The 13193-nt window shown below is 37.4% G+C and overlaps 1 protein-coding gene across 1 annotated transcript in view; it reads left to right on the forward strand.

Moving 5' to 3' along the window:
- The window catches only part of MIA3 (melanoma inhibitory activity family, member 3), a 95929-nt gene that overhangs the window by 45034 nt on the left and 37702 nt on the right, over window positions 1-13193 (forward strand). Inside the window, exons 7-8 of the mRNA XM_006894549.1 lie at window positions 601-732; window positions 9992-10013. Coding sequence (XP_006894611.1) covers window positions 601-732; window positions 9992-10013 — 154 coding nt within the window. The remainder of the gene's footprint in view (window positions 1-600; window positions 733-9991; window positions 10014-13193) is intronic.

The following is a 13193-nucleotide window of genomic DNA, read 5'->3' on the forward strand; positions in this document are numbered from 1 at the left end:
TGGATTTCAGAGATTGCCCAATATTCTTCTACAGAGCTGCTGACGGGTTTCACTAAGTCGCTGAACTTAAGTCACCTGGGATCCTTGAGTTTTTTATAGAAGACTGTTAAATTCTCAGCACTTGAGACCAGTTACCAGAATAGTCTGAACTTATTTGTATGTTTTTGTGTATGTCGAGTGACATGAAATGAAATCTTAAGTGAAATTATACATTATTATTGTTGTTTGTTATCAGTATTTTGCTTTTAATTGCATCCAGATAGATTGTGTATGTTTGAATTTTTTTTCTAGTAGAATGTTTTAAGTAACAGAAAGTAGTATAACTGAGAGAAAAATTGTGATCCTGAAGGATTCTAGCTACATGTTAGCCAAAAGTGGGTCATTAGACCCTTTAGTAAACTGAAGTACATGTGGCATTAAATGTTCACTTTCAAAATGTTTTAAAATACTCTAAGTCAAACAAGAGATACGAGTTTACTGTTTTGTAGTTGAGTTGCATTGGACATTTTTTATGTTGATTTAGAATTTTTTTTGGTAATTGTTTCTTCTTTACTGTAAATAATTTAAAGTCGTCCCATTATCTCTGACATTTTATTTCAGCTAGTTGCCACACTGCCTGACGATGTTCAGCCTGGGCCTGATTTTTATGGATTGCCATGGAAACCTGTACTTCTCACAGGCTTCTTGGGGATTGTTTCATTTGTCATTTTCTTTTGGAGAACCGTTCTTGCTGTGAGTACAATAAATTAATTTACTATAATTATACTTTAACTCTTATTCATTGAATATTATGAACACAAGTTAATTTTATAAACACTACTTTTAAATTGGATTATACATCCAACCTAACCTTGTAAAATAATCAAATGGTAGATTGCAGTGAGCCAGACAATATGTCTAACTCTTGATGGGAAAACATCAGTTTATGAGAAATTTCTTATGTGAAAACTTTAAAATTTAATATCTGATGGTTACATTGTATACTGTTAATAGAAATGAAAATTTACTATAACAGTCTAGAAAAGCAGTTTAATTTGTGTTAAAAGCTATGAAAATATTCCAACTCTTTTATATGACACCACATTTACTAATCTGTTCTAAAGAAATAACTTAAGATTTTATACAAGGACATCCAGTGGAGTAGTGTTTATTTTTGTTTGTTTTATATTGGTTTACATGCAAAATTTGTATACCTTGTGTTTCATTTATTTATTGTGCCGTTGTGTTTCACACATTATGCTATTCACATTATGCTTTCTAAAATTAATCACCATTGACTTATGGCCACTATTACCCCGACTTTTCAGGTCCTCCTTGGATCTTTCTTAATTCCTCAGCTCTCTCTTCCCACCAAACTCTGCAACCCCATGATTCCCACCTCTACCCCTCAGCCCCACTGCCCTTGTCCCTTTCCTCTTGGACTTTTCTACACATCTTGTTACCCTTCTATTTTTACAATAATGGTCTTATGCAGTGTTTGTCCTTACGAGATTGAAATAGTTCACTCATCATAATGCTCTTTAGCCTCTCTCCCCGTTATGTAGTATTTTTTTTAAATTTTTTAAAATTAATTTTAATGAAAGTTTACAGAGACTTTGGATTTCCATCCATTCATTCATTGATGAACTTTTCTCTCCCCATTTGCTTTTCTCTTTGAAAAGTAAAAGTCTTTTTCTATTATACAATCTCTCCCCCCAAGTCCACTCCACTATGCTGCCTTCATTCTGGATGCCTGTCATGACAATAATAGCTAATCATATATCCCTTTTAAACAGTTCTCTCCCTCATCTGTTAATGTAGTATTTTTTTGAAATTGTGGAACAATATTTATTAGTGAAAGCTTAGCAGCAACTTGAAAAATCCATAGTAAAATAGAATTATTATTGTATATGCATATAATGAAACAATAGGTTATCTCATAATTTTTTTCTTTAAGATATAGGCATAGAAAATGCACATGATTTAATATTAAGCAGAAAAAAAGGAGAAATGAATACTTTCAAGTGTAGATACATTTTTAAATTGTACACAGAAAAAACACTTTGAGGACACAACAGACAATGGCAAAAATTTTTATACCTAGGAGATGAAATGCTTTTTATTCATCTGTTTGCTCTCCAGATTTTCTAGTTTGATCATGTGCTGTTATATACAGAAAAGATATTTTTATTAAGAAATACAGGTTATATAGTATTTAAAAATAATACTACTTTTTGTTGTGTCTTTTCTTTCTGTGCAGTTTCTTTTTTTATACTTATACATGAATATGTGCTCACATATACACGTATTTTTGTTTGTACCAGTAGATGTTACTCCTTTACTTTGAATTTTTACAGATTTTGCCTCATTTACTGTATTTTTTCAATACATACCACAACTATATGAATAACACTCCCACATGTAATGTAATGAAGGATAGCATATGTAAGAAAATAGCTGCAAGTATTTAGGGCAATTGTCATTGGCAATAACTGTATAATGTGTTACTTTTATAAAATTTAGTATTTAAGTGTGAAACTAGTCTACTGTATTACTGATTACGTTAATGATAAACACCACCATAATTAGGGTACAGTGCAATTTTATTCTCCCTAAAATTCCTTAATACTTTACAGTCCATCTGCCATACCCCGATCCGTTTTTTTGTTACTGTAGAACAGTATGTCAGCAGAGAACTGCCAGATATACAGGTTGGATTTAGAAGAGGTCTTGGTACTAGGGATATTATAGCTAATGTTAGATGGATCTTGGCAGAAAACAAAGAATATCAGAAGAATGTCTATCTGTGCTTCATTGACTATGCAAAGACTTTTGACTTTGTGGATCACAACAAACTGTGGCTGACTCTGAGAAGAAAGGGAATCCCAGAACATTTAATCGTGCTAATGCGAAACCTATACTTGGAGCAAGAGGCAGTTGTCAGAACAGAGTAGGGTAACTCTGCATGGTTCAATATTGGGAAGGGTGTACGCCAGGGATGTGTCCTGTCTCCATACCTTTTCAACCTGTATGCAGAGCAGATTATCCGGGAGGCCAGGGAGGAGATTTGGTGTCAGGATTGGTGGAAGATCTATTAACAATCTGTGTTATGCGGATGATACAACCCTGCTTGCTGAAACTGAGGAGGACCTCATGCACTTGCTGCAGAGGGTCAAGGACTGCAGCCTTCAGTATGGACTGAGGCTCAATGTCAAGAAGACAAAGATTCTCACCACTGGATCAATTGGCAGCATCAGGATGGATGGCGAAGAGATTGAGATTGTTCACAGCTTCAGTTTGCTCAGCTCCATGGTCAACACTCTTGGCACCAACAGCCAGGAAATCAAAAAACGTATTGCAATGGGAAAGTCTGCTGTTAGGGACCTCTCTAAAGTACTCAAGAGCAACGGTGTCTCTCTGGAGACTAAGGTCTGCCTGAAACAGGCCATGGTCTTTGCAGTCACTTGTTATGTATCAGAGAGTTGGATAATGACTAGGGAGGACAGAAGGAGAATTGATGCCTTTGAGCTGTGGTGCTGGAGAAGAGTATTGAATGTACCATGGACTGCCAAGAAAATAAACAGATTCAACCTGGGAAGGGTTAAACCAAGCCACTCCTTGGAGGCAAGGATTCTCGGGATTCCTCTGACATACTTTGGGCATGTTGCAAGGAGGGACAGGTCCTTGGAGAGGGACATCATGCTTGGGAGGGTGGAGGGACAGCGCAAGAGGGGAAGACCCTCTATGAGATGGATTGATTCAGTGACTGGGGTAATCAGGATGGGTGTGTCAGAGGCAGTGCGATTGGCACAGGATAGAGCAGGGTTTAGGGCTGTTGTACATAGGGTTGCTATGAGTCGCAAATGACTCGACGGCACATAACAACAACAATGCGAAACCTATACTTGGACCAAGAGGCAGTCATCAGAACAGAGCAGGGAGACACTACATGGTTCAAAATCAAGAAGGGGGTCTGTCAGGGATGTACTCCGTCTCCATACCTTTTCAGTATGCATGTGGAACAGATCATCCGAGATGCTGGGCTATACGAAGAGGAATGTGGCATCAGGATTGGTGGAAGAGTCATCAACAGCCTGCGTTATGCAGATGACACAACCCTGCTTGTTGAAACTGAAGAGGACCTGAAGTGCTTGGTACAGAAGGTCAACGACTGCAGCCTTCTGTATGGATTGAAGCTCAACATCAAGAAAAGAAAGAATCTCACCAGTGGGCCAATTGGCAGCATCAACATGGATGGTGAAGAGATTGAGATAGTTAATAGTTTTAGTTTGCTTGGCTCCACAATCAACACTCTTGGTAACAGCAGCCAGGAAATCAAGAGACAAATTGCATTGGATAAGTCAGCTGTGAGGGACCTCTCAAGAGTACTGAAGAGCAATGACATCAGGCTGGAGACTAAGGTGCGCCTGATCTGGGCTATAGTCTTCACAGTTACGTGCTATGCATCAGAGAGTTGGACAGTGAGTAGGGTTGATAGAGAATTGATGCCTTTGAGCTGTGGTGCTGGAGAAGAATATTTAATATACCATGGACTGCTAGGAGAACAAACAGGTTTGTCCTAGAGAGGGTGAAGCTGGAATGCTCCTTGGAGTCAAGGATTCTGAAGCTTCGTCTGACATACTTTGGGCATGTTACAAGGAGGGACAGGTTCTTGGAGAGGGACATCATGTTTGGCAGAGTGGAGAGGTGGCGAAGGAGAGGAAGACCTTCGATGAGATGGATCGATTCTGTGAGTGGAGTGGTGGGAATAAGTGCGTTTGAGATGGCTAGATTGGCACAGGATAGAACAGCGTTTAGAGCACAAACTACTCAATGGCACATAACAACAGCAACAACATAGATTCGTCGTAAATGAAGCCACACAGTGTGTATACTCTCTTTATGTCTGATTTAGGCCAGTTACTTTTGAGTCAAAAAATATGATTATAGCTTTAATTTTTCTTTTGTAATGACAAAAGGTATTCTCGGGGCGGGGGGGGGGGAAGAAGTACTTTTTCTTATAGAATATAGAGAAAGATGCAAAACCAAAACTTGGGAATCAAGTAATCCCACCACCTAGAAATAACAGCTTTCCGTTTTGATGACTTTTTTATCTGTTTTTTTACCTTTACCTTTCCCCCTTCAAAATAGCCATGATTGTACATGAGCTGTAGATACATAGTCATGGTCATGTAACTTTGTTCAGAAAACATCCAGCCACATACATATCCACAGTCTCAACCCCCACAGCCCTATATTTAAATGAAGTTCACACAGTTGTTCATAATAATCAACTTTATTTAGTGCTACTTGTGATGTACATCAGAACATTCTTATTACTGTATTATTATATTAAAGATATTTTATGTTCTCTGGAAGCAGTTTATTTATTTATTTTTAATATATAGGTGTGTATGTTTAGTTAGTTGTAGAGAATTGTGCTAATAATCCACAGCCTGTACCTCTTTGGTGATTTGAATCAACCAGTGGCTCATTAGGAGACAGATGGGCAGTCTCTTTCCTTAGAACTTATAGCCTTTGAAATCCTCTGGAGAATAAGCTGTGAGTAGGTTCTGACTCGGCAACATTGAGAGAGAGAAGACAAGCGTTTGACTGACGTTAAACATGGATTATATTTAACTGTCTGACTTGTGCATAAACTCCAGTTAAAGTCAGGTTTAGAAATTGAACTTGGTTGTAATCCATGTGTATTTAAATTGGTGTTGATACCATGTCCAAACCACATAATACCCCATTCTACAGAACTTACAGTGAACATTAAGTGATTTGTGACTGTACAAATATAATCACCTGTAACATTCTATATTGTGGAGCTCAGGTGGCTTAGTGGTAAGAAGCTGCGCTTCAATCCCGAAGGGCCACAGTTCAAATCCACCAGCTGCTCTTCTGGAGAAGGATGGGCATTCTCCTCCCATTTGATTAACTGCTTCTGAAAACCCACTGGAGGCTCAGCTATGGGTTATGTCTTGATGGTAAACAACAGCAAGTGTATAATTACAAAATTTAGGGATGTTTTTACATACTTCTTTTTAAGATACTTGAAAATTTTACTAAATATTTTCATGAACCCTACACTTTGAGTTAATATGGTGTCATTCTTATTATTAGCTCATGAAAAACATTCAGATAATGTGCTTAAATTATTTGACATTCTAGTTAAGTGAAAGGGTTAACTTCTGATAATAGAGAAGGAAACCATTTTACTTGTAGGGTTCTGTGTTTTGCAAAGTGAATTCAAAACTGATTGCCATCAAGCCACAACCAACTTGTAGCCAACCCTCTAATGAATTTCTAAGGCTGTATATATTGAATGGGAGGAGATTGCCCTTCCTTCTCCCTTTGAGCAGCTGGTGGGTACAAACTGCCTTTGGGTTAGCAGTACACCTCTTAGCAGACTGAGCCGTAGCACTCCCTTTTGCCCAATTGTTGTTGTTGTTATGTGCCGTGGACTTGCTTGCAACTCATAGCGACCCTGTGTACAACATCTCTGAACCCTACTCTATCCTGAGACAACCTTATCATCTCTGACAGACCTACCCCACTGTCCCAGTCACTGAGTTAGTCCATCTCATTGAGGTCTTTCTCTTTCACACTGTCCCTCCACCCTCCCAAGCATGACCTCCCTCTCCAAGGGCTGGTTCCTCCTCCTAGCATGCCCACAGTATGTTCAGACCTTCAGAATCTTTGCCTCCAAGGAGCACCGTGGTTTCACCCTCTTCAAGATGAACCTTTTTGTTCTTCTAGCGGTCCATAGTCGTCTTCTCCAGCACCATAGCTCAAAGGAATCAATTATCTTTCTATCATCCCTAGTCATTGTCCAGCTTCCTGATGTATAGCAAATAATTGCAAAGACCATGGCCTGGATCAGGTGCACCTCAGTCTCCAGACTTACATCATTGCTTTTCAGTCCTCTGGAGAGGTCCCTGACAGCAGATTTTCCAAGTGCAATTTGTCTTTTGATTTCCTGGCTGTTGATACCAAGAGTGTCGATTGTGGAGCCAAGCAAGTATAGCAGGATAATATGACTAGTAATGTTGCTCTCCAAAAGTCTTGGGACAGTTCTTCCTCCTGAAAGTTTCAGGAGCCTGATGTGGGGGATTGGATGATTGGTGGGACAGTGGAGAGCAACATACAATTAAAATGGCTCGGAGACCCACCATCTTTGAGTGGGCACAGCTGCTTTGCTTTCTTCTTGTACTACAATACTACAAGCAGCAGATGGTTGCTATTTCATTTTTGTATTTGATAAGTATTTCATCTTTGCTTATGATAACTGTTAAGGAATCTTTTTGAAATGGTTAAGAACCTAGCTATATCTCCCTTCAAAATAGCTATCTTCATATATTTCAAGTACTTTCAAGCGACGTGTAGACTTGACTTCTGAGATTCTTATTCATATATTAATTTGGGAACCAATGCCACAGTCGTATATTGATGAGTACCCCAATGTCAGAGTTATTTAACAAAACTGTAGAACAGATTATTTGGTGTAAATGAACTTTGCAGATGGAAAGTTTTGAGTGGAAACTTCAAATTAGCAAAACCAGAGTTGCAAATCTGTCTAAATTCAGTATCCTTTTTCTAGTCCTTAATTACATTAGGTATTTTATTACTCTGCTTTCTGTTCAATAAAGCTAATTTTAAAATCACTTTAAAAAAGAAGAGATCTCTCTGCTGGAGAAGGAGGGACAATCTCTTGTAGCAGTCAGATTTGATTTGACAGTGTAGATACACAAAGAAAAAAAACAAAGAACTTTATCTAGATTTCTGGAAGGAGTCCTCTGACCACATAGGGCTTTCCTTCAGATGAAGAAAGAGGAATGACTACAAAGGATGAATGTTGTTATTATATATCATTAAGTTGACTGCTACTCATAGTGATTCTATTCTGTGCCATCCTCACAATCTCTGACATGTTTTACCCCATTGTGTACAGTCACTGTATCAGTTCCTCTTATTGAGGGTCTTCTTCTATTTCTCTGACCTTCCACCTTTACTAGCATGATGCCTTTTCCCAAGAACTGCCTCTTCCTGACAATGCCCAAAGTATATGAAATAACGTTTCTCCATCTTTGTTTCAAAGGAACACATTGATTGCATTTCCTCCAAGACAGACTTGTCTGTTCTTTTGGCAGTCAGTGCATATTCCATACTCTTCCCCAGCACGACAGTTTAAAAGCATCACTTCTTCCTCAGTTTTCCTTATTCATTGTCTGGCTTTTAGAAAAATAGGAAGTAATTGAAAAACCATGGTTTGAATTTGACACACAGTCTTTGGACTGGTATCTTTGCTCTTTAACACTTTAGAGGTCCTTGACATCACATTTTCCTAGTGCAACACATGAAATAATTTGATTTCTTAATTGCTGCTAATATGAGTGTGTGATATTGATCCAAATAAAATTAAATCATTGACAACGTCAGTCTTTTCTCCATCTATCGTTATACTACCTCTTCTAGTGATGATTTTTTTTTGCTGTTGATATGTGACCATGTTAAAGTGTTTCATCTTCTTCAATAAGTACTTCAAGTAATTTTCTTCTTCAGTTCCTGAAAGCATGATTCTGTTATTTGCATAACACCAATTTTTGATAAGTCTCCCTTTAATCCTAACACTACATTCTTCATCTAGTCCATCTTCTTTAATTGTTTGCTTGGCATACAGTTTCAATAGGTGTGGAGAAAGAATACAGCCCTGATGCACACCTTTCCTGATTTTTAAAACATGCTGATTTTACTTGCTTGTGATATTAATGATTTTGGTGCGGGGGGGCCAAGGAATGAGAACTAATAGGGATCTCTTCCAATTACAAAAGAAAAGAAATTTATATTTACCATCCTTGGTTTTTATTCATTACAAGAACCTTAACACCTGTTTAGATTCTCACAAAGTTATGTCCTGCCCTTTGCTCTTCAGTCTCAGCATTTGACTTTTGGAGGCCTAGTTGCTACTCTTGGATGCATAGTCACTGTACCTCCTTACTTTCTTGTACTTGTTAGTTGGAGATAGGGAAAGGAAATCAGCTTTCTCTGTAGGAAGGCTATGGCATTAGAAATTATCATTCTTGGGGAGCTCTGGTGGCCTATTGGCAAGAAGCTGCACTGCAATCCCAGAGGTACATGGTTTGAATCCACCAGATGCTCTGCCGAAGACGGAGGAACAATACCCTCCTGTACCAGTCAGATCTGATTTGACAGTACACACACACAAAATAATATAAAAAAAAAACCATTCTCAACTGTGTTGGAATTTCGAATGTATTTTTCTGCTAATGTTTAGATAACTGAAATAATAGATGTTTTGAGTGTTCTGTAGTCTGCTCTGAGCATCTGGTCACCATTTACATTTTAAAGGGAAAATATATTTTGACTTACAAATAAATGAATGCTTATTTTAATAGATTCCGAGAAAATTTTATTATCCTATAGTTCATTGATGTGTTTGAGGATGCGAATGTAGTTTGGGTAAAAAATGTTTGCCTACACAAGAGGTTGTTTCTCTTGTATGTGCATTTTATTTTAGCAGTCTTCCTTTCCTTTTAGATTTATTTCCTCCCCTCCAGTGGTCAGTGAAATTCAGATTATCTTGATTGTTAGAATTACTACTAAATTCATCTATTTTCCCATTTTGGACAGAACTTCTAAAATATTTTGTAGTGAATGGAAAAAGCTTATGCTTTTAATTCTTTAAAGATATTTTTAGCAGTCATCCTTTTTGAAACTTATTAATAGCTTTGGTTTAAGAATGAAATTGTTTCAGAAATATTGTTCATTAGCATATAGTTATTATGAAAATATTAACTATTTCTGTTAAAAAATATTAAGTACTCATTTATGAAGATTATAAACATCTCTTCAGTTGCAAAAGAAGATAATTTACCTTAGTGTTTTCCTTAGAAACTACTTTGTGACTGTATCACAGCTACTTAAATTTAAAGCACTTTTAAATATGTTTTAGCATCACATCTAATTTTCTTTTTTTCTCCCCTAGGTGAAGCCCAGAGTGTATCAAGGTAAAATTTCAGACTTCTTTTGTCATTGGTTTTAATTCTTTTGTGCTTAGTGTATGATAATGGATTTTACATAAGCTGTATATAGATATAGTGACTTCTAATACCTGATTTACTTACTACTAAATGATATTTAATGGTATTTAAATAATATTAAATGGATTTAGTACAGCTAACTGTATATCAACAGAGAACTATCAGATATACAAGCTGGGTTTAGCAGAGGCTATGGCACTAGAGACATCATTGTCACTGTCAGATATATCTTGGCTGAAAGCAGAGAGTATCAGAGGAATGTCTTTCTGTGTTTCATTTACTGTGAAAAGGCATTTGACTGTGTGGATCACAGCAAATTGTGGCTAACCTTGAAAAGAATGGGAGCCCTAGAACACTTGATTGTGCTCGTGTGAAACCTGTACTCGGAGCAGGAAACAATCATCATAACAGAGAAATGACAGACTGCATGGTTCAAAATCAGGAAGGGAGTGCATCAGGAATGTTTCCTGCCTCCATACCTTTTCAATCTATATATATGAGGAACAGATTATTTGGGAGGCCGGACTTTATGAAGAAGAACAGGGCATTAGAATTGGAGGAAAACTTATTAGCGGCCTGCATTTTGCAAATAACACAACCTTGCCAGCCAAAACTGAGGAAGACTGAAGTGCTTGCTCCAGAAGGTTAAAGACTGTTGTCTTTAATATGGGTTGAAGCTCAACATCTAGAAAACAAGGATTCTCACTAATGGATCAATTGTCAGTACCATGATGGCTGGGAAAGAGATTGAGATTGTTAACAATTTCTTCTTGCTTATGTCTACAGTCAGTCAGTACTCTTGGCACTAGCAGTCACAAAATTAAAAAAAAACCTTAATTTTGTGGGAAAATCTGCTGTCAGGGACTTCTCTGAGTACTGAAGAGCAATGATGTCAGTCTAGAGACTAAGGTATGCCTAATCCAGCCATGGTCTTCGCAATTACTTGCTATATATCAGAGGGCTAGTCAGTGACTAAGGATGACAGAAGACTTGATGCCTTTGAGTTGTGGTCCCGGAGGAGCGTATTGAACATACCAGGTACTGCCAAGAGAACAAATAGGTTTATCCTTCAGAGAGGGAAATCAAGTTTCTCCTTAGAGGCAAAGGTTTTTGGAAGCTCCATCTCACACACTTGGGCCTGTTGCCAGGAGGGACCAGTCCTTGGAGAGGGACATCATGCTTGGAAGGGTGGAGGTACAGCACAGGAAAGGAAGATCCCGGATGAGATGGATTGGTACAGTAACTGGATTAATGTATTGGAGAGAGTGAGATTGGTTCAGAATAAGGCAGGGTTCAGAGCTCTTATGCATAGGATCACTATGAGTCACAGTCCACTCAATGGCACATAACAACTGAGAGATAAATGAGAACAGATTTTAAGAGTATGAAAAAGACTAATTTGGGGCTGCTTGACTTTGAGGAGTAATTGAATAGAATAGTTTAGGAAGCAATTAATTGAGTTTGAAGTTTGGAGGGTTATAGGAATCTGTTAGACCTGGCTTTAGGAAATATGAAAACACTGCCTGTTTAGAAATGTATGACCTAGTGGAAGGCAGAACAGATACTGAATGGAGATATATATATATATATATATATATATATATATATATATATATATATGTGTATATATATATGTATACATACATACATACATCTGTCCCCTAGTTATCTGTTACTCCTATAAAATACATGCCACAAATGGGTGATTTTAATGAAGTTGATAATTTTATCAATTTAGGAATCCAAATTCTGGGTGTCCTCTCTCTAAGAAGGCCCTCTCTCTGTGTTGGTGCTGGACAAAAGTAATTGTTTCCTTCAGCATCAGTAGGCCAGGTGCTGCTTGGAGAGAGCTTTATTTATCTTGACCTTCCCTGATGTCTGAGAACTTCCTGCTTCAGGGACCTGAGTCCAAAAGGACACACAATTATTTATCAGTGGTTTGTAATATCTTTCATCTCACAGAAGATAAAATGGAGGAGAGCCAGGCAAATAAGGGACCTAAGAATCAAAAAGAATTAATCACACCACACTCTAGGGAAACTTCCCCTATATCACATGAGAGCTATAATGTTTGAAGAGTGCTGCATTCCACCATTAATCCTTTTAGAACTTTTGGTCTGTCCGATTATGAGGGATCTTTATATACTATCCACATTACATAATTCTGTATAGTTCAAGGTACACAGTTTAATACATGGCATTGTATCTGTTTAAAAACAAACAAACAAACAAAAAAAATACACAGAAAATCATTGTCATCGAGTTGAATTCATTTCCTGGCAGCCCCATCGGGGTGGTGGGGTGGTGAGGATAGAACCTTGTTCCATAGGGTTTGCAATGGTTGATTTCATTTTTCTGAGCAGATTGCTAGGCCTCTCTTCTGGGCTGTCTGTAAATGACTCAAACCTCCAATCTTTTGGTTAACAGCTAGCATGCTACATTTATATTACATGGAGACTTCATTTATGTCTTAATAGAAGTGTAAATAAAAATGTTATGAATATTTAAGGAGAGGGCTTCAGTGGAGTATGAGTGGAAACATTCACCATGGAAATTGAGAATGATAACGTATTTTTTAGAATGTGATGATTAGATTTTTTTAAAAATTGCTTTGCTTAAAAAAAAAAAGTTGGATGAGAGTATTTCTTATAGGCCGGATTGGCTGCCTATCATATAATAGATTCCCTCCTATAACTGGTTGTTATAGGATTGTAATATTAGAGATAGTGAAGAGCTTAGCCAGAGAGAAGTAAAACTTTATCAGTTGGCTATTACAGAAAATACATTTAGATACTGATTTGAGTTTGATAATGGGATTAAATGATTATTCAAAGAAATTGGAATATTGGACCACATTTTAGGTGCTGTATGTATGTTATCTACCTATAGTATTGGTACTAATGTTAACTAAGAGTTACATGTAATCACACTAGCCAGGTCTAGATTTAAAAAAAATAATATACTGAAGTTTAAGGATTTCTTATCCAAAATGTGAAAGCCAAGATTTTCATTCAGATATCCATAATTCCAAGGATAGGACTGTTAATTAAAAGACAAAGAGATGAATGAATGAATGAATAGAAGAGGAGGGTGAAGAGTGTCTGTTGAAGGGCATGGATAAGAAAAATCTGGGTGCAAAGGTAGATT

Source organism: Elephantulus edwardii, unplaced genomic scaffold (genome assembly GCF_000299155.1).
Source record: "Elephantulus edwardii isolate Elephantulus edwardi_28Jun2011 unplaced genomic scaffold, EleEdw1.0 scaffold00146, whole genome shotgun sequence".
In the NCBI taxonomy this organism is placed as follows: Eukaryota; Metazoa; Chordata; class Mammalia; order Macroscelidea; family Macroscelididae; genus Elephantulus; species Elephantulus edwardii.